At 45.2% G+C, this 22,142-nt stretch overlaps 1 protein-coding gene across 7 annotated transcripts in view; it reads left to right on the top strand.

The window, feature by feature from the left end:
* LOC307080462 (A-kinase anchor protein 13-like) overlaps window positions 1–22,142 on the top strand; it is an 80,080-nt gene that overhangs the window by 44,734 nt on the left and 13,204 nt on the right. For 5 of the 7 annotated variants that reach the window (XM_079743161.1, XM_079743159.1, XM_079743163.1 and 2 more), the window contains 23 exons: window positions 685–815; window positions 2,590–2,821; window positions 3,055–3,268; window positions 4,042–4,101; window positions 6,383–6,575; window positions 6,696–6,804; window positions 8,188–8,230; window positions 8,511–8,637; window positions 10,819–10,981; window positions 13,464–13,531; window positions 13,719–13,776; window positions 14,813–14,996; window positions 15,143–15,249; window positions 15,363–15,509; window positions 18,350–18,459; window positions 18,609–18,752; window positions 18,978–19,103; window positions 19,295–19,412; window positions 19,926–20,046; window positions 20,400–20,530; window positions 20,807–20,883; window positions 21,094–21,160; window positions 21,402–21,516. In XM_079743161.1, the coding sequence (XP_079599287.1) occupies window positions 685–815; window positions 2,590–2,821; window positions 3,055–3,268; window positions 4,042–4,101; window positions 6,383–6,575; window positions 6,696–6,804; window positions 8,188–8,230; window positions 8,511–8,637; window positions 10,819–10,981; window positions 13,464–13,531; window positions 13,719–13,776; window positions 14,813–14,996; window positions 15,143–15,249; window positions 15,363–15,509; window positions 18,350–18,459; window positions 18,609–18,752; window positions 18,978–19,103; window positions 19,295–19,412; window positions 19,926–20,046; window positions 20,400–20,530; window positions 20,807–20,883; window positions 21,094–21,160; window positions 21,402–21,516 (2,845 nt within the window). The remainder of the gene's footprint in view (window positions 1–684; window positions 816–2,589; window positions 2,822–3,054; window positions 3,269–4,041; window positions 4,102–6,382; window positions 6,576–6,695; window positions 6,805–8,187; window positions 8,231–8,510; window positions 8,638–10,818; window positions 10,982–13,463; window positions 13,532–13,718; window positions 13,777–14,812; window positions 14,997–15,142; window positions 15,250–15,362; window positions 15,510–18,349; window positions 18,460–18,608; window positions 18,753–18,977; window positions 19,104–19,294; window positions 19,413–19,925; window positions 20,047–20,399; window positions 20,531–20,806; window positions 20,884–21,093; window positions 21,161–21,401; window positions 21,517–22,142) is intronic. The other 2 variants (XM_079743160.1, XM_079743164.1) reach the window with 2 other exon arrangements.

Below are 22,142 nucleotides of genomic sequence, written 5' to 3'. Positions count from 1 at the left end.
TATTAAATTTTGCCATATGTAGTTTGAACCTATTTTATGATTGTCCCAGGAATAAAGCTGATCTGCCAACTCGTTTGTTTTCTCTCTAAACTGATGTGGCGTAAAATGCAAGCAAATCATTTTGAACTCAAGTATTGCGCACTGCACTGAAAAGGACTGACTAATAAATGGTAATTACGTTGTGATTTAACCGGAGGGCAAGCTTCTTGCAGGAAGGGAAAGTTATTTTTTATTGCAGTTTAAACGGTAAACACCATCTTGTGAAAAGCTCGGATCATGACATTTTCTAAAGGCAGATGTTTGAACCTTTATATTGTTAAAAGCCAACCGAAAAACCGGGGTTGGAAGTTTTGAATCTTGTTTTGCGTTAAATCCTTTCTATACTGACAGATACATGCCTGTCAACACTGCATGCGAGATGTTGACTGCAATTAACCTTAACACACCTTCTTGTCAATAAGTCAGTTCAGTGTACAGAGGGATGTAACCAACGAACAAGGGTGTTAAAGATCATTTTACCCTCTTGTTTCTGTATTAAGATGCATACAAATATGTGAGGCTATTAGAAACGACCACAAAATTGGGCAGCTCTTTGATAAAGACTAGACAACATCTATTGAAGTTGTACATCCAGAAGCACCGTTACTGTAACGGGACTGTCCTCACCTTTATGCTCCTACGCAGACCGGGGTCTGTCCGCTCCCTGGGAGGGAGACGAGGTGGACCGCATGATCCAGGCGCACCCCGCGACCACCCATGATGCAGTGGAGCGTCTGACACCCAGCGTGGAACTGGATGACTGCGTCTTCAAAAAGGTACGTCAATGCACGCCCAAGCACGCCCACATGCAGACACGCACATACGCACATCGATTCAGTCAGGTTCATACGGCTTTGTGGCGGCCATCATGACCGGTGTTTGTTGTTGTTGTCGGTCCTGTAGCATGGTAACGATGCTTAGTGCTTTGCCGTGTCATTTGACACGCCGCACTATGGTCCTCTAGTGTTGAGGCACCCTCAGGTTGGAAACCGATCTCCCAGCATTTTCCCCACGTAGGTTCAGGAAATAATGAGCAGTTGCGGGGAATCTGTGAACCTAACACACCCGTTCCTCAAACGGAAAAATACTCCCACGCCCCAAAATACAAATAGGCAGAAATGATCGGGGAAGCCTTCTGGTTATACTTACTTGATGATTCCCACTGGGTTTTTATTCTTCACCGGATTATGCAACCGTTGTTGTACCTTGGTACCCCCCCCCCCCCCCCCCCCCCAATTACCCAAACACCGGCCCCTCCTCCCCCAATCCCAAGCACCTCCTGTTGGACACGTGAGCGGGCCGTGGCCTGGGCCTCCACTACCCTCTGGAAACCCGGGCTTCACAGTTATGTGGGGAAGGAAGAGGAAAACAGGCAGGGTTGTGTTGTGTGTGTTGTGTGTGTTGTGTGTGTGTGTGTGTGTGTGTGTGTGTGTGTGTGTGTGTGGGACAGACTGACAGCCAAATGAATGAAAGAAGGTTAGGGGGAAAAAGTCAGCCAGGGAGTTTCTCGTCTGCAGCCTCGCCGTCAGCCCGCTCCCACTGACTCACGCGCCACAGAGGAGAGGGGTTCATCTTTTTCCACCATGTTTGTTTAAACTGTGTACACACACTGACTCGCCTACCCGGCATACCTGCCATTAGTGATCGACCGATATATCGGCCGGCCGACATTATCGGCCGATATTCGCGTTTTTTACGTGTATCGGTATCAGCCGATATTTTTTCAGTATCGGCCATTTCTTTTAATTATTTTTTTTTCTTCGGCATGATTTACAGACAATAAACAGTTCATTTTTTTAAAATTTAGATATTGTAACATTTGTTATCATCATTGTGTCATTTTTATGATGTTAATTGAGGGAGGCTTAGCCTGGAAATCCAGACCCACATCTAGAAAACTGTAGGGTCTGGCAACGAGTGATGAAAATGGCCCAACTCGAGGGGCCGCACCAAGCATGCATTTGAAAATGTCAGAAAAATACAAGGGGTGACGTGTCCAGACCAGTGGAGCTAACCAATAGATAAGACTCTTGCCGTATCCGGTCGGTAAAAAAGCAATGCTTTTGGCCCGCCTATATTGATACATCACGAGTATACACGAGTATATTGCTCGTTCCCAGAGTGACTCGCTGAGCAAATTCAAATTGTGCTCTTGCGAGAACTCTGGATTTCCAGGGTATTATCGGCTCCAAATATCGGCTCAAGAAATTCTGTATTGGCGTATCGGTTATCGGCTAAGGCTGATGAAAAAATATCGGTATCGGCCCTAAAAAATCCAAATCGGTCGATCCCTACCCGCCATTATTTCATTGGGGTAATAACAACAGTGAACACTGTTATTAACCACAGAAGATGCAATCATGGGTTATATATGTCTGACATTTTTAAAAGCGTGTGTGTGTGTCTGCTCAGTGTGTGTGTATGGATGATGACGATTGCCATGTATAGACGGGCATCGTTTTGAAGCAGTCATATTTTCTGGCAATGCCTCCACGTGCAGCACCATTGTACCATGCAGGCCGTTGACAAAAGGCTCTCCTGTCCCTGCAGCCCGCGCCGCCCGGCTCCAGGCCCGAGTTCAGGCGGGGACGTTCGTCCTGGTCCTCCACCGATGACTCCTCCACCCAGGGACCCCCCAGTGTCTCCTCGCGGCACAGCGTGGACACGACGTCCATGGACACGGCGTCTTTGGACACCGTGTCCATGGACAGCACGTCGGTGGGGGCCAGCGACTCTGCCTCCCTCTGGAGCCCTGGAGGGCCCTGGAAGTCAGATGAAGAAGGTGAGCGGTCCGGTGTGGCTCTGACGTGGACAGCCTCCCTTAGTATACTAAAGCCACCGTTTTCTACTTTAAAAGGGAACTCTATTGGTTTAAAAGTTTTTTCAAAGCTGTATAAGACCGATCTCTTCTCAAACTGGAAACCAGCTATGCTCATCACAGTCTTGTCGAAGTATAGCCAGGGGACAAGCCCGAGTCCCACAGACCCTCAACGCAGTACACTGCCCCGTCTCTAGGGAGAGGGTGCACGGGGGTAGAAGGCCTGGATGCGACGGGCGGAGAGGAGGAAGAGGGGAAGGACCATCTGCCGGACAACCCGGTGACGTCGGCCATCGTGCGGGCCTCCAACCGCTCGCTCTCGCCGTTCCGACGCCACAGCTGGGAGTCCGGCAGGGCCAACGTCCCCGGGCCCCCAGGGGACCCAGCGGAACCAGCGCCAGCGCAACGCAGGTCAGTGTGCAGACATACACAGACGCACACATGCACGCGCAGATATAACCACACAGACACAATGACATGCTGACATTCACCGTGAGACACACACACACACACACACACACACAAAGCTATTGAGACACTCAATAGCTCACTCAACGCCTGACTCAACCCCTGTCAAGGGGAACCCTGCTTAGGGAAACCCCTAACTTCTTTCCAACACTGGTTCTTGTGTCTCTTTCTACGTTTTCTCTTCTCCCGGAGCTTTATGGGAAAAGTAATTTTCCTATGTCACAAGGTCACACAGTGACCCCAGATCCGTCCAGATTCTGTAAACAGCTGAGCACTGAGTGGGTGGGGTCAAGAAGGAGAGCGGATGAGAAGAACCCCACACATTACTAAGATGTTATCCCTGTCTCTCTCTCCCTGCCTCGTAAATGCCTTGTAGACCAAGAACTACATATTTGTAATTTATTAAATTCAAGCTCATTAAACAAATAATTTTGACAAACTCCCAAACTGAAAATATACCGAAGGCCTAAACCCAAGAGTGTGTGAATTAAAACGGATAATTCCATGTATTAATAGTATAAACAACAGTTGCCTATAAACAGCTGTTGCCAAACGCTGGCAGCTGTAGCTTTTGGCTTCGGGACACAACCCCGTTTGTCTCTTCAATGCACGTTCGCACTCTTGAAGGCCTGCTTCCCATATGCTCCTCTGCTTTCGTCACAATCCATGCATCCCTTTCTTAATCCATCGGTCCATCTGTCCATCCCTTCTTCCAGTTCACAAAGGATCTTGCCAGTGGAGGTGAGGCGAGCCAAACCACCCCTCCACCGGAGAAGGTATATATTCCATCCATCGCTCTTCTCATCCGTCTGTCTGTTCGCTTTCTGTCTGTCTCTCTGTATTTTTCCCTCCGTGGGAAAAAAATGTGGAAGGAAAGATGAGCATTTGACCATAAGAGCATAACTTTCCGTTTTAATATATAGAAATCCGTAAACTAAACTGAATCCGGAAACCAAACTATTCATCATTCGCATGGATGGCCATGGGAACGACTGTGTATGTCATTATTTTTGCCCAGACAAATTATTACGCTCACTAGTAGATCTGTCTAGCAGTATTGGCAGAGAAGATCAATCTGACAATATTCAGACTCGCCTTCAGATAACATCACATCCCACTGCAATGGAGAATGTAAACCACAAAAAAACCCCACTTTTTTACCATGGCCCTCCATAACCCTTTAACGACACCCTTTAACGTCCTTTAACGGGGAATTTGTCGCCAGTGTGTCAAAGCAACTGGTCTCAGCGGCTCATATTATCCCTCCACAGCCCTACCTCCGTGCCCTACGACGCTGCATCACGGTTACTGAAACCCCATATCTTTCCATAGCGATCCGTTCACACGAAGGGCCCGCGGCTCTTGGCACGTTTGACGGAAAGGAGTAATTCATGAACTGATACAAAGGAGCAAATGGCACAGAGAAGAAAACAAAAAAAGGAAAAACAAGGCATTCCCGAGATGGAAACATAAACTCCACTTGGGTTCCTTCCAGTGTAGTGTATCAAAGAGTCCGGCTACACGCGTAGAGTTCAGCACGCCACGTCTCGGCCACCGTAAGTCTCCGGCCAGAGGTTTCCCCAGATGTTAACACCTGGCTACGGGTTTAAGGCAGTTTGAAGCAGGGGCGTGTGTTCCTTCATGGCGTTCAGCCAACCTATGCCACGGTTGTTATTTTTTTTGTAGAATTCGGTATTTATAAGAGTGCTTCGGGAAAGGGCTGTTGACCAATTAATTCTTTATCTAAAGCAGACCTAGACACGTCTCCCAGGCGTTTTTCATTACAAGGAGTGAATACGTGCACAATTGCGGAGGGATTCTAGTAAGTTCTGTTTAGATTCACCGCTCCTACGTTTGAACCCCGTCCTTTAGTCATCATTAGTGTATTCATGTTCAGAGTCATTAAGGGTCCCCCTCCTCTTCCATTCTTCAATGTCTAATCCATTATTCCATACCCATTTTCCATTGTATTCCCTCATCATCCCTCTTTCCCATGGCTTCCACGCTCAGTCAATCCCATGTCATCAAGTCAATTCAATTAACACTTTATTTACATAGATTACAGGCATATGTGTTATTAACACATATGCCTGTAATCTCTGCATACACACAGACAATACAAAATGATATAAATATTTATGTAAATACAAATACAATTTGCATTTGTACAAAAGGATAAAATAATTACAGCCGAGTAACTAAGGAGCTAGGCCAGAAGGTTGCTAGTTCGATCCCCGGCTCCTCCTAGCTGAGTGTCAAGGTGTCTCTGAGCGAGACACCGAACCCTAACTACTTCCAACGAGCTGGCTGTGACCATGCATGGTTGACGCCGCCGTCGTGTGTGAATGTGTGGATGCATGGTTGTAGGTCGCTTTGGATAAAGGCGTCAGCTTAATGTAAGTGTAACTGCCCCTTGAAGTACATTTGTTTGGCGTTGTGGCTATGTCTGCCATCGGTGGGTTGACGGTGACACATTTATGTGGGTGTTTGTACTGTATACTATACTGTACCGCAGTAAAGGAAGCCAAAACCTAAACATTTTGATCAAAGAACAGGCTAGGAAGGAAAGAGGATCATATTTCCGTATCACTAGCCCACAACATTTTCTATTCTCTAATCTCTGTTCTAATCTCGCACACCAAAGAGAGAGCCTCACTAGATCGGATGTGCTTGCTGAAACGAGTCATGCACTTCTAAAGCATCTTGACTGTCATAGTAAGCATGTGTTAAGCCAAAGATGTTATCTTTTGATGCCTGAGAAAATCACTCTTTAGAGTTTATATTGATGGTTAAGTTAAGTTATGGTCTTCATAAATGTTCATTCTCTATGACCTTGCTATATATATATACACACACACACACACACACACACACACACACACACACACACACACACACACACACACACACACACACACACACACACACACACACACACACACACACACACACACACACACACAGTCCAGATGAGTTTTCTATTTCACATTCATGAGACAAAGAAAGCACCTCAGGCAACTCATGTCTGTTCTCCACCTCCTCCCCATGCCCATCTAGCTTCAGTCTGGAAGGCCTGGAGGGTGGGAGGGCAGTCGGCCCAGGCCACTGCCCGCGCACGGGTGCGTATGATCGGGACGATCGGTCCGGGACAAAGGGGTCCTGGCTGGACAACCAGGAGAGGGGAGGAGGCTCTCTGGTCTCCCTCACAGAGGAGGAGCAGGAGGGCGACGCCAGCAGCCCCGTCAGCCAGGTGGGTGGAAGTGTTTGTGTTTGTTTGTGTGTGTGTGTGTGTGTGTGTGTGTGTGAGCGCGTGATCTTGGATCTGCCTATGCACATGTGTTAACCATCCATCTCTCCTTCTCTCTGTCAGAGTGCTCACCGCGAGCTGTCCATGCAAACCAGCTGTCCCACCAGCTCTCACCATCCGACCCTCACCAAGTCCATCTCCATGGTTGCCATCAGCCAACGGGAAACTGACGGTGAGATTCTGCTCTATGCTTGTTTTGTTTTTTTCCTACTCTACTGATAATGTCTTATCAATTCAATTATCTTCAATCTATTGAATCCATCATTTGTTGTTTTCTTCCCTTTCCCCCAAAATGTAATAATTTGTTTACAAAAATCTAAACAATGGGGGGAAATGTTTTATGCTCATCCTGCTTGCACCCTTGTGCAACACCTCTTCAGCAAATGGCCGACCTCGGGTGAAGCGGCGAATCAGCTTTTCCCTCAGTATTTCCCCACTCCTTCCCAAACCTAGAAGCCTCTTTTCTATTGGCTCTTTCTCCAGTGACGATGAAGGAGAGGGAGGGAGTAAGTACAGATGATTTTCAAAGCCCCAGAATGCCTGCTGTGGCATTGGTTTACCACTTCCCTCTCAGCTCTGCCCCTCCTATCCCCAGAAACAAATGCTCACTAAAAATGTGATTTGCTAAAAACCCTGGGAATAAAATGGACAGAACAATTATGTTGTGATGCATTTTGGTGTGATTGCTTGAATACAGAAAAAGTATTGCAATTCCAGCTACTGCTGCGCAATCACTTTCAAGTGTTTTTTTTTTAGTTTTTGTAATATAAACATTTGTAATTTTCCAGGTCATATTTTTGTTCTATCTATTTAATTTCTTGGTTTTAAAGTCTGACCGCTCCCAAATTGTCTGTCCATATTAACTGACCATAGACCCTGACCCTGATGGTCAGTGTGTGCCATGAGTTGATTCAGTGTGCTTCCTCTATGTCCATCCTGCCCTCATGTTGCCAGTCCCTTAAACACACCTGTAACATTTTAACATTTGATTCCAAACAGCACCCTTAACCTAAGATGGCAAGTTTCTACACACGCAAAAACAAAGAGAAGAGCAGTAAATGTTTCTCCAGTTTTAAAGTCACCTCTGTTGTTCAAAAAAAAAATGTAGATGGTTGTCATTGTCTAATGTAATATATATTTTGTCTGAAAATCTTGGAAACAAAATTGGTCAGTGGCCTGGCCATAAGAACTAGATCATTAGGATACTCACACATTTAACTCCATGGCCAATAGCTGTGTGGGCGCCACTGGGTTATCAAATTTCATAGGGGGAACCAGATTTTACAGGAAAATGGCATTTTTTTTAAGCTCAAATCGAGAACCATTTGAGTACTCACACTATACCATGTGTGTTGTCGAGTGTTTTATCGCATGGTAATCTATTTATATCCTAATAACCTGTCACGTGATTGTATAGTTGAAGATTATGAATTCTATGTAACTATAGCTCCACTTGGGGACTGGTTGTTTGTGTTTCTGTGTGGTCGATCTGTTGTTTTATGCTGTTTATAATTGTAGCCTCACTAGCTGTTGTGTGTCTGGTTTCCTACTATAGGGGTTGGGTCGTTCTCCACTACCCCTGGGTCACTGGAATACAGGTGAGAATCAGAATATATATATATATATATATATATATATATATATATATATATATATATATATATATATATATATATATATATATATATATATATATATATATATATATATATATATATATATATATATATATGTGTGTGTGTGTGTGTGTTTGCAGACAAACATATTCAAATATTGTGGATTTTAATCTTACCACTAGCAGTTTGTTAGCAGAAAAGCCAAGACCAACTGTGGTCAAGCCATTGCATTCAAACAGGGAATCCCTTCCTGCCCTAATAGTATCTGTGAAGAGGAACCGGGCCCACTGAGGAGCCACAGTGGGAGGGGAGGAGGAGGAGGAGTCGGGGGGACCAAGGTCAGCCGGACGTTCAGCTACCTCCGCAGCAAGATGAGCAAGAAAAGCAAGGTCAGCCTCCCTCTTTGTTGTTGTTTTGACAGAACATGGCAGCCAAGGACCCAGGTTTTCTTCTTTCTTTTTTCTTTCTTACACTCACACGCAAGCGCTCAGGCAGACGATGCCTTTGTGTTGCTATAGGCGCTGCAGATTGCCTAATCTTGTGTTCCCTATAAACGGAAAACGGCGGTCAAGCTGTAAGGTCGGTTTACACTGCAGACGGCGGGTGACGTCACCTTATGCCTGTTCTCAGATCGCCTATGTCACCGTCTGTCTGTCTGTTTCTACCATGAGAAATACCTTGCATTCAAGGAATTCTCCTTCTGTGATTCTCTGAAGGACAACTTTAGTACTCACTCAGAGAGACACACACAGGCACACACACACACACACACACACACGCCCACCTTATATTAGGGGGTCAAAGGGTTTGTGTTCAGTTAGTGGTCTGTAATCTCAAATAAAGTATATTTTGCTAAGGTGAAACCATGCATATCTGAATGTGAGTGTGCTTTCATAGTAGAAACAAACTATTTAGTGTGTTTGTCTTTTGGGGCATGAGGGGGAAGTGATAGGGCAGGAAGGAAGAGGATGGTTTACGGTACTCTGCAGCAATGTTCTGCACAAATCTTTTCTTGTGTGTTTCACACTTTTAAAGGGGACTGCAGAAGCTTGTTTGCTGGTGCGTGCGGGGTGCGTGCGTGTGGTTGCTAACTTCCCGATTTATGTCAGACATACAAGTGTAGTCAAACTGTACGACCGTTGTACTCATAGGCACAGCAAACGGAGAGGAACACAGGACGTCAATTCCAGCGAGAGAAAGACGTTGTTCTCTCTTCTCAAAAGTTCTCATTAAGGAAAGCAACATGACATAAAAACCAAACCAAGACAGAGATCAGGACCGTTTCAGGAATGCTGTGTAAAAGGATCCAACGCTCCATTAGGAAGCGAGGAATAGGAGAAACCCTCGACGACGAGGTAGGAGAAAGACATTGATGATTAAGGCTGTGTATCTTTGGAGAAGTGCAGCTCAATGCTCAAATAGACAATGATGTGAGGAACTTCTAGTTCAAATTTTTGGTTGTGTGGGTGTCTGTCTGTGTGATTTGATTATTTAATGATTTGATTCAGTGTGTCAGGCTTGATGCGATTTGATGGACTCATAAGCCCTGACTGTCTCTCGCTTTCTGTAGTACCCCATTATGGGGGAGATTAGAGAATAGTTTCCGTCCATGTTAAACGCTGTGTATCTAGGAAACCAGACCATAATACCGCCTGCTTGTTTATTGCACAGCGAACGGCAGCGGTGTGTTGTGACGTACGGGACTCTCTCTCTCCCTGGTTGGTAGGAAATGAGCGCTGACCTGGGCCCTTAAGGCCCGTACCGGGTACGGAGCCAGCACCAGAATAGAACGGCACCGAGACATGGAACAGAGGAGAAAACCCGTCACTTCACCAAGGCAGCCGTTAATCCAGCCCCCTTCGCTCAGCAGATTAGTGTTCCTCACCAGAGCGATGTGTCCTATTTGGGAGCAGCCACCTCTGTGAGGTGGCTACTCAGCGTATTTACAGTGGCAGGGGAGACTTATAATCTGTTGTGGTTGATGGCAAGGACATTTGACAGGGATTTATCACAAGCAGGCATGGTTCTGTACCGCTGTGAAAAAACTTAAACAGGGCCAATAGACTGCACTGTGCGAGGTACTCTGGGTTTTATCTGAGGGGACGGGGAAGTGTTAGACGGCGAGTCACAACAATCTTTAAAAAGTGTGTATAGTGTACAGTTTATATGTATAACAAGAACGGTATTTCCTTTTTCATGCTATTAATAGATTGGAATTTAAATAGCAACGGGTGATTTGTTTTTGTGATATTATGATTGATTATAATATGGAAGGATATGTGCTAAAGTGATACAGACCGTTGTAGGCAGCTCAAGTTAAGTTGTGTTGAATGGTATAGTGGTATTGATTTTTATTTTATTTAACCAGGTAAAAGTCTTATTGGGATAAAAACTATTTTTCAAGAGACCTGGCCACAATTTACACGCAATTAAAATACAGTTTTGGCAATTCAAGTGTAGAATTATACACATATCTATTGAGGATCATTGCCTAGGTGTTGACAATATGCGGTCATTGTCACGATGACACGATGCTAAGCGCCTGTCCCCTGGGCTCTCCTCTTTCACAGGGGAGTGACAAAGAGAAGAGGGGAGAGAAGGAACGCGAGGGCAAGGAGCGAGAGAAGAGACCGATGAACGGCCACGCCTTCTCGCCGGCCTCGCCGCCCCCCAGCGGTGCGTGCCCCCACTGTGGCCGGCTCTTCCTGGCCAAGGACACCTTCCTCTGCACCAGTAAGTCCACGTCCCACACACCTTTTTGGTTGTCCTGCATGTGTGAGAGGCAACTGCTCGATCAATTATGAAGGCACGCCCTGATATTTAAACAACAAAATAAAATATCAGACTTGTTGCTAAGACTCGGGTGAAGACAAGTAGTTCAAATAAAAACCCGCCTTGCAGAACCAATTCCAGTCGTAAAGGCAGCCCTTCATATATAGGTTGTGTACATTTGCCAACTTTGTCCTACCAAATAATTTTTGTAGTCCTGGGTTAAACACATTAATTAATTGCACCCATCGTGTGGACAGAGCACAGACATCTACTCATTGGATTAAATGGAATCAAATAATGTAAAGTTGCTCAGGACATCCATTACTTTCTTTAAAAAGTTCCATTAATGTTTAAAGGCTCTCATTGTGTTACAAAGTTATTCGCTATATTGTTTTGATATGGAGGAGAATAGGGTGAGAGCATCATTTCCAGTACGGCATATTCCCTGGCCGTTTAAACAACAAAACTTTTGATAATAAGCAGGCGTTTGGTCGGTGGAGAGATCTCCGACCGTCTGGTACCGCAGGACTACTGAAAGTGTGCGCATAAATAATACAAAATGAGCAGTGTACAATCTCGCAATTGCACGGTAGAGTTCAGTCAGTGGGGGGGATGGTATATATGGGTATGTGGGTTTATGATGAAGTTGGTGTGTGGGAGGATCAGAGCCTTTGGGTGGGTGTTAATGTGTGTGTGTGTGTGTGTGTGGGGGGGGTGGCAGGGGCTGTAGTTGGTGTGTGTGTGTGTGGTTTCATTTGTGTGCTTGTTGTAGAGGGTTTCTGTGGTTGCTTTTGTGTGCTTGTTCTAGTTGGTGAGTGTATGGTGTGTGTGCTGTAGTAGTTGAGTGTGTGTGTGTGTGTGTGTGGGTTTGTGTGTGGGTGTGACTGTGTATAGGGGCGTTTGTGATGGTTTTGAAGTGGCTGTTTGGTGTGCGTTTGCATGTGTGTGTGTTGTAGTGGCTGTGAGGGTGGGGGAGGGGGCTATAAGGCCATCGTCAGCGGTGAGATCGCTTTGGGGAAGATGCTGTTAGACCCCCGTCCCACCCCCTACACACCCCTCAGCCTCTTTTCTCACACCTAATTCTTCATCCCTGATCATCGAGTCCTCTTTCTCTTTGCGGCGCCATCTTCTCCCTCACCGTATTCTTTCCCATCCTTTAGTCAGCTCCACGTCACACATCCGCTATAGTCGGCTTCTTAGAATTCCTTTTGTTGGAGCCATCTTCAGAAATTTGAGTTCCTGGAAAGTGACTATTTCTGTGGTAGACTCAGCAAGTGGGCGTCTGATCTACTTATCTTCAGATATGGAGATTTGGTGGCCCAGGCTCTCTTTTCAATAGGATATCAGCACCACTGATGCCAGTGTTGACGTAAGAGAGGAGTCCGGTAGTGAGCGAACACGCCGCCCGGGATGTCATGTGTTGGGATGGGGACGGCATCGGGAGGGCAGAGTTCCTGCAGACCACGTCCCGACAACTCCTGTTCGGGTTTCTGTGGACGGTCCACACTCAAACAGTACTTTTCCCACACAAAAGTGCCTGAAAAAGTAGCAGTAGAAATGTTTGCCAATGGGGCGGTTCCATAAGTAGCGGGAACAGAGGAAGTATCCCTTTTAGCCCTACGGCCCACTCAAGTCTTGCAACCTGTTGCATCATTTGTGCCGAGGGGGCGGTGGGGGGGGAGAGAGAGAGCTCATGGCAGCTGCGAGAGACCGCGGCACGGCGGCGCATCAGCCTGTGTGACATTGTTGCTCCGACTGCTGTTGCCGTGGAGACAAACTTCCTGTTTGATACACAAGAGAGACTGGAGCTGGCGTCGTAGCCTGTGAAAGGCGCACTGTATGTGTGACTGTATGATAGAGGGAGAGAAAATGTATGAGTGCCTTTGTGTGTGTGCCTGTGTGTGTATGCTGCTGTGTGTGTGTGCGCGTTTGTGTGTGCACAACCGCCTTTGTGCGCGTGCGTGTGTTTTTGCGCTGAGACAACTGGTGAGATTGTCTAGGTGGACACTGGAGCGTATTTTGCCAGTGTGGGCTGTGGCTGGTGGGAGATGCAGGAGAATGTACTGTTTGTGTCAGCCGGCTGACTGTACTCCCACACCTACGGCAGTGCTTTAATAAGGCCTCTCAAACAGCAGAACGCTGCTTCCCGGACACACATCAGCAGACATGTCATGCCTTTGAATAATTCAGTACTTAATTTGCATTTGACACATGGCAGTGCATTAGCTGTGATAAATTCATGACTAATTATCAAAAATGTATACAGGCGACACTCGTGGAGTGTACCGGATGGAGGTTTTGCTTCAAGACTGTTTGATTTTATATTGTCTCGAAGTGGTCTTGTCATAAAATGTAATGATTAATGATGAATTAGTCAATTAATGATTAAATGCGATGACAATGAGTTATATCCCTAACATATCTGTGTCTTGGTTGATTGCAGACTGTGGTGTTCATGTCCACAAGAACTGTAGAGAGAATTTGTCCATCTGCGCAAAGGCGAAAATGAAGGTACAATATGCACCCACCCGAACATACCCATGCACAAACAAACATGTATGTATACCTCAAATATTCATGAAACTAAATATTCATGAAACTTTCAATTACTTTCAACAAAAAAGTAGCCATTTCTGTTACTAGGTTGAGAACTGTGAATGCTTACAGCCAACTAATTCCTGTCACCCATTGTCTACAGCAGCAGCTATTTCCAACAGAAGCCGCCACGGGTACAGCTGTCAACCTTAGGAGCAAATGTAAGTAGTTGGCCACAGTCATGCTAGTTAGCCACACACATGGTAGTTCACCACACGAATCGTAGTTAGCCACACCCATTCTAGTTAGCTAAACATTCAGGCAAAACCTATTTTTGCTGTTGTCTATTTACCATCTGATTTTTGAGGAAGCAAGCAACTCAAATAAGGTTCTGTATTGCGGCTAGACCATCAATCCATGACATTTTGTGATCAGAGCAAAATATTTTGGAAAGATATTTTCACCTGGGTGTCAAACCAGGCATCAACTATTTTGAGCAATCTCCTAAAAACACACATTGTACACTTTCTTTTATGGCAGTCGTCATTTTGGACATTTGATGTATATATTAAATGTGACTGAATCAGTTACCTCTTTCCAGAGCTTTCTTGTCCTTTCTTTAGGGCTTTCATTCTATGTATTTGTTTTGGCTTTTTAGCCTCTTTGCTTTTGCGGTGGTCAATTATTTGATGTGTGTTGTGTCGCCGTCATACATGAAAAACCTTATCTTTGCAAATCACTGTGGTTTTGCGCCCTGGGGATTTTGACTTGTTTATGAATTTATTATCGTCATATCACACATGACTAATGAAAGCCTCTCGCATATGAGTTATTCACACCCACACTAGTTAATATCTTAATCAGAAATACCCCTTGGAAGCCACACCCACATTAGTGAGCCAAACTCATGCTAGTAAGCCAAACCAACAGTAGTTAACCACAAATAGGAGGTTCATATGGGTGGTATTCTTGATGGGTGGTATTTGTTAAATGTCTTTTATTCAGTGTAAGTCATGTAGTCAGCTAAAATGGACTATGGTGGCTTCCTTCGACATGCTTGTTTATCGCATGTTTTGTTATTTCTCATGAAGCCAGTATTCATCCCCCACATTGTTGAAAGGCTTTCTGGCGGTTTACAAGAGAACTTGTTTGAATGCGCGTGGCTTATTGATCCCAACAAGGAATTGCATTGAAATTGCACCATTTCACCCGAGCGAAGGCGGCCAATGTGTTTTCTTTTGGTATCCCCATATCCAGCCTCCTCCTCAGTCTCGTCGTTATCCACGTCCTCGTCCTCCTCTCTGACGCGGGACCGCTGGTCCACGCTGCCCAGCACAGAGGACCAGGTGGCCCAGGGCTTCCCACGGAGGAACCCCAACATCCTGTCCTTCAACACGCACAGCAACCTCTCCAAGAGCATCTCCACCAGCAACATCGCTGGGTGAGCACGCACGCACGCACGCACACACCACCCCACAACACAACACGGCAGACAGACAGACAGACGCTATGAATGGATCACACTATTGTTAATGTTATGTGTCATTTACGTTGACTACATTCACGCTGACGGTGTGTTCCGTGCAGGCTGGACGAGGTTTCTCTGAAAGGGCAGAAGCACCTGTCCCGCTCCACGGACAACCTCCATCAGGGCAGCAAGGTGAACGCCTCCACGGAGTCCCTCACCGACGAAGGTAGGGTCCCACCTCCCCCCCCCCCCCCAGACCCGTGGACACCTTCATGTGAACACGGGTGTACATTCACTCCCACACATGCCTGATTTCTCGTGTGTGTGTGTGTGTTGAAGGTACTGAGATGATGGACAGTCAGCTGATGGGAGAGTTTGAGTGCGACGTCAAAGAGCTGGAGGCGGACTCCTGGAGCGCCACCGTGGACAAGAAGTTCCTCAAGCTGCACAAGAAGGACGAGGTCAAGAGGCAAGACGTCATTTATGGTAAGGCTGTTGACCTTAGCCTACAGGTACGATGTGCAAGTGTGGCCATCTCGAGCTGGGCTTCCCTCTCCGTGCTGTCTCTAGACCCCGTCCGTCCTCAAAAATGGAGGCACGCTGAAAAATAAAAAACATATAGAGTAGGAGGAATTAACCCAGTAGCCTCAAACAAATCGTTTGCATGACAGAACGTGATTTATAACACATTTCAAACTTAATGTGAATATTTTACCAGTGGTATTTGACTTGCAACTGGTTATCATGTCACAACCCTGAAATTAGGCCACTGAACCCCAGGTTAATATAAATATGAAAAATGTACTTTATTTTGATAACAGGTTATTTTATTACACACACACACACACACCAGGGATGGAAATCAACTCTTTTGCCCACCAGCCACTGTGGCAGGTAGATTTAATAATCTGCCAGCCACTCATCTTTTTTACCAGCCACTTTTTATACGCTATATATATTTTTTAATATATGCAGACATTTTAAACAATATAATAGTAACAATAGATAAGAAAAGTGTTTTTCATACACATCATTTATCCATCAGAAGTGATTTTTACTGTAAGTAGGTGCTACCAAGGAACTGAGTTGAAAATGTTACACTCTTACCGCATATGATAAACAATACACAGGTATCTGCCATGTTAAGTCATGTTTATTTCAAAGGTGTTACGATGACAAGTTTGGGGATAATTCATCTATACAAAGTATTTTCAATAAAAAACAAATTGGCATATTAACAATAAAACAACATGGCTACACCATCATAAGTCAATAGGAACATTTGTTTTTTCAGTGCACTGGCCTTTTAATTTCTTCAATTCAACCAGATGTATAATGAAATCTGCCCCTATAATGCAACAGATGTATCCTCTCGGTATGGGAAGACTCATACTCTGCCTATGCATTCGAAATTAAACATTTGAAAACAGGCCATGAAGAAACAAGAACAAGAAACGATGACTTAATAAGTGCAAGACACATTGAAAAACGTCAGAATACATTAAACTGTATATATATATATATATATATATATAGGAACTCGTTAGTATCTGTTTGTGTACGTTCGCTATGCAGCCCTGCTGTTGCGCATTCACAGACTGGCTTTTGTCAAAGGAATACCCGGTCAATGATGGATTTAATATGGACACAAACGACTAAACATTGGATCTTTGTATGGATTCATATGCACGTTACGGGATGAATTGATAAGCTCCTGTAAGGGCTACGATGGCACAGATGACAGCTGATTTGGAACGGAACAACAGCAAAGTAAAGAACTCCGACTTTTTTACTGTTCAATTATTAATGTTGTTTTTGAACGAGTATTGGAATACTCGCTCGGAATATCCAACGAGTATTCGAAGCCTGTAAAATGGTATCCGGGACAGCCCTACGTCTTAGCACACACACTTGACATCTGTTTTGACCTGACAGAAAGCAGCTGTTTGCCAAACAAGTGAGCAGAGCTCTAATGTTACCCAACATGCTAGTTTTTCGACAGCAACAAACTATTGCATCAGGCCTAAAAGAAAATAAAAATTTAACATACGTGCAGTGCCATTCGAAGTCTTGAAATGGCCTTCCCTTTTTAGAAATTGCGTGTGCATTTCGAAATAGTAGAGCCATTCGAAATTCTATCAAGCTGGGCTGTTTTGAGGCTAACGAGCGTCTTTATCGTTGTCGTGGTTTCGGGCGCTGATTTTCCCTTGGCAATTTTCAAAGCGGGAAGGTGACTTTTTGAGGACTCGTGGTCCTTCACGGCTTCCAATTTTAGGTTTTGTGTCCCACTCACAAAACTATTGGACCTGTGGCCATCCGAAGCATGTTTACGACAGAGAGCACAGAACATTGTCTGGCTCATCCCGTCAAACACCAGCCGGTCACGGTGTTGCCCACTGTCCGATGTTCGCCATCTCTTATTAAAAATATACAGAATGTTGATACCGGCATATTATCTCTATGGTTACCGGTATATTATCCCGGATGTTGACAGTCGCAGTTCAGCAAAAGAGGCGTAGAATAAGAAGGGGGCCGGATGTTGACAGTAATGGTTGTGGAACTGTGCAGCGCCGTATGAAGAATGTATTAAATATGCAAATTTGAACGGACCTGACTGGAAAGTATTACACGACACAGTGGCGGGTGAAGTGACACAATTTACCCGCCACCATACAAATCCAACCGCAAATGGCATGTGGCGGGTGTTAATTTCCATCCCTGACACACACACACACACACACACACACTTTGTTCACAGTGCATAATTTGGCAATATCAGATGAACAGCACAAACCTCATGGAATCTGATATTTTTATACTCATTTGGGACACTTTCATATGTGGTCTTAATCAGATTCAGGTCAGATTTTCTGTCAACAACAATAGCCCCTGCGAGTTCTCTCTGAAGTTCAAAACTTTGCACAATGATCAAACCAACTCGTTTTTTTTATATTTGCGTTATTAGAGTTAACACATTTGTTTTAACGAAATGAACCACTTTAGAGATGAAAGGATAAAAGGATCAGTTGATCATAATAGGACATCAACCGGTGTAATAAATGTCCACACCGTGCCAGCCCTCCTGCGCGTCAACTAATAAATTCAACTGTAAACACTGACGTCAGAGGCCTCCATGGTTAACTTTGCGTGCTGCGGGTCTGTGTTATCGGTCTTTTTGTGCATGCAGGCCGCTTGGGACTGTGACCAGGTTGCTCTGGAATATGATATCGGCCACATTTAAAAGTGGGATCCAGCGATCCATCAGAATTGATCACTAAGCCTTGCAGTGTTCACAGAGCCTAACCGTGCCCTGGCCTCCCTCACAGAGCTGTTCCAGACGGAGCTGCATCACGTGCGGACCCTGAGGATCATGTCGGAGGTCTACTACAAGGGCCTCCAGAAGGAGCTGCAGCTGGATACACAGACTCTAGAGAAGGTATGTACCCACACACTCTAGAGGAGGTACACACAAACTCTAGACTTAAGTTAATCTAAACCTCTTTCTGTGGTTGAGAAAAGCAAAGGTATTTCAAAACGGAGGCCCACTCAAATTGGGGGTCTTTACCCCCCTGCTGTTCTCCTCAGGTGTTCCCCATGCTGGATGACCTGCTGGAGACACACACCCACTTCCTCACCTTGCTGCTGGAGCGCAAAAGGTTCTCCCAAGTGGAGGGTCGAGGCCCCAGCAGCTTCCTGATCAACAGCATCGGAGACATCCTGGTGAACCAGGTCAGCGCAGAACCACCGCTTTGTCATATGTGGGATACAGAGCAGATGTTGTCTGTATACATAATAGTTGACTGTGTTTTGTATCCAGTTGGAACCGGCTGGGAAAATGCCCCTATGGGACTTTTAGTGACAACAGAATACGTCATTGTAGAGTAAAAATGTTTGCGATAAAGTATTATGACATAACATTGACACTGATGAGCTTGACGACGTTGTGTTCTCCAGTTTTCGGGCTGCAATGCCGATCGCATGAAGAAGGTTTATGGAAAGTTCTGCAGCCGCCACAACGAAGCAGTCAACCTCTACAAAGAACTCCACGCCAAAGACAAACGCTTTCAGGCCTTGATCAAGGTATGCACTCACTTGTAACACCAAGGCTATTATTTAACCATTGACTAGAACCATTTCCCATCGCCGATCCATCCAGAGTGCACAAAATGAAGCCATGCTATTTTCACTCATTTTTATCACGGTCACAAAGAAATGATTGTTTTGAGAACATGGACAGCTTGGAGCTCAATGGGCCTGTGTGTTTCTGACAGAGGCTGATGAGCAGCAGCATCGTGCGCAGGCTCAGCATCCCCGAGTGCGTTCTGCTGGTGACACAGAGGATAACCAAGTACCCCGTTCTGATCCAGAGGATACTGCAGCACACCAAAGGCAAGCCTGGCGGGGAACACTCACACTGACACAGTGATGGATTGATGAATTACTAAATATTTGTCGTTGCAATTTTGGGATATTTTCTTTTATACTTAACAATATTGCGACCTCGCAGACGTCTCAATTAATGCACAGAAAAAAAAGGATATGAATTATAAAAACATTAGTCTCACAAATCCGTCTGAAGACTTGATAATTTAAGTCAAATGTCTCAAGCTCAAATCTCAGTGAATGGGGGATTCCACCCTTTTGCTCCTTATTTGGTTTTACCTATCGCTTTGCTACGCGCTGATTTGTTATCTTCAGTAGGATGCATAACCCACTAGAAGAAAAAACTTAACTTTGCCCCTTGAGGTTCTGGTTTACGGCCAACGCTCTTTTGCGTCTCCCTCTAGAAGCTCTGCTTTATCATATCAGACATAAATAAATCTGATTATGCCAGATTAATCAAATACCAGGCTAATGCGACTGAGTGGCCCGTAACCTCCTCCTCTCCCCCCCTCACCGCAGACACGGACGAGGACCACGCCTGTGTGTCCGAGGCGCTGCGCTGCGTGAAGGAGCTCATCGCCGCTGTGGACAGCAAGGTGAACGAGCAGGAGAAGAAGACGCGGCTGCGGGAGGTCTATAGGTGAGTGCCTGTGCACACGCAGGCCTTCAGCAACCACTGCAACCACATGCAGCCCTGGCTCGTGTTTCACCTTTGGCACAGCGGTTCCCCTGTTTCCACAGGAACTGAAACTAGGGGTGTGAAAGTATTTTAGCATAGCAGAGGGAAGTAACATGTTCAGTTTATAAATGTGGCTTTAGTTAAAAGAAAAAGTAAAGCCGTAACATACTGTTCAAGTTAGCTGTGCTTTGTGCTTGGAAGTCGATGAAGTAACGTTGGGTAAAATATATCTCAAATGAGTGACAGCCGCGGCTAGCGATGCATCAATGTTTTAATAAGGTTTCCCCGCCTTGTGTGTGTGTGTGTGTTTACAGTCGCACCGACAGTAAATCCATCATGCGGATGAAAAGCGGTCAGATGTTTGCTAAGGAGGACCTCATCAGGGGACGCCGACTGCTGCACGACGGCACCTTACAGCTGAAGAACGCTGCAGGGCGACTCAAAGGTTTGCACTCTCTCTCCCTCAGCCTCATATTGTGGCTTTTGTGGGGTTTGTTGGTTGCTTCCCTTTTTTTCTTTTTATCCTTTCTGTTTCTTTCTTGAATTTTCCTCTTATTCTCATTTCTCCTTTTCTTCTTTCTTTCTCTACTTTATGTGTGTCTGTGTGTGTGTGTGTGTGTGTGTGTGTGTGTGTGTGTGTGTGTGTGTGTGTGTGTGTGTGTGTGTGTGTGTGTGTGTGCGCGCGCATATGCCCTAGTTTGACTCTGTTCCCTGTGTGCAGATGTCCATGCCATGCTGCTATCAGACGTGCTGGTGTTCCTGCAGGAGAAGGACCAGAAGTATGTCTTCGCCTCCCTGGTGAGTTGGGAGGCAAACGGGTCCACGCTCTCTTTTGATGACGCTATGTCAAGCCATCATACAGGGAATCTCGTAGGAGGAGCCTGGCCCACAGAACATCCTCAAACATGCATCCAGAAAGCGATGCTGTTTGATTTTTCACGTCAATGTGTTGGTTATTGTTCATCTCTTTTCAACACATTGAATTCTGTCATGCCTTTTGTCTCTCAGGACCAGCGATCCACTGTCATCTCCATTCAGAAGCTTATCGTAAGGGAGGTGGCCAATGAAGAGAGAGGTCTGTACACTCTGATTTTGCTAGAACATCTAATAAATAAACTTAAATCTCTGATTAAATGATTACAGAAATTTTGTTTTTGTTGTAAATCTGTAGTGCGTGTAGCCTGAAATCCTTTCACATCTGCAACATATGTGGACCAGAGAGATGTGAATTCCTCCCAGATCTCTTGTGTGGGTGTACTGCCAGGAAACCCAACAGTGAGTGTCTCTTACAAAGCCGTGTCTGTGCCTCCCCCCAGGTCTGTTCCTGATCACGGCCGGCACCAATAACCCAGAGATGGTGAATGTGTTGGCCAGCAGCAAAGACGAGCGCAACACCTGGATGAGCATCATACAGGACGCTATGCACTGCATGTAAGACGATACGACTGCTTGTAGTTTGTTTCTGTTGTTATTTTCGTTTTTTGCCTTTGGCTTCTAACTTTGTACATGCTCACAATTCCTAACATTTGATAATGTGCCAAATGTCAAGTGTCGATGATCATGAAAATGCTACTTTGTCATGATCATCGCCCTATAAAAAAATTCCCCTATATCAAAAAATGTAAACATCACTAAAATACAACTACTTAAAATGTAAAAACAATTGCCCTGTATCACAAAAAGTATGAAGCCACCAAAACACCCACTGTGAACAGTAGATCCATGCTATGCATTGTATGCATAGTTTAGTTCTTAAATTTCTCACCCGTCCTATCTATAGAAGGGGAAGTTTATATTAGAATGTGAGTCCTTCTTTGTGCATTCAAAATTCTTGAGCCTGTCAAACATTCAATGCATTCGTCTCTATGCAACCTAGTCCGTCTAAAGCTTTCATCAAAAGCAAAGTTCTGCTGCTTCGGTCCAAGCCCAAACTCACTCCAAAGGCTCAGAACACCTCACTCACAACGTGAACCATGCCTCTGTTGACTGTGGCTCCATTTCCCCATCCCGACAAACAATTCAGCACTCCTGCCTCCCCTATTATTAATTCCCAAGGC

Source organism: Pollachius pollachius (assembly GCF_949987615.1).
Source record: "Pollachius pollachius genome assembly, chromosome: 9".
Classification (NCBI taxonomy): domain Eukaryota; kingdom Metazoa; phylum Chordata; class Actinopteri; order Gadiformes; family Gadidae; genus Pollachius; species Pollachius pollachius.
Note: the sequence above shows the minus strand (reverse complement) of the source record. Positions and strands in the feature narration are given on the sequence as shown.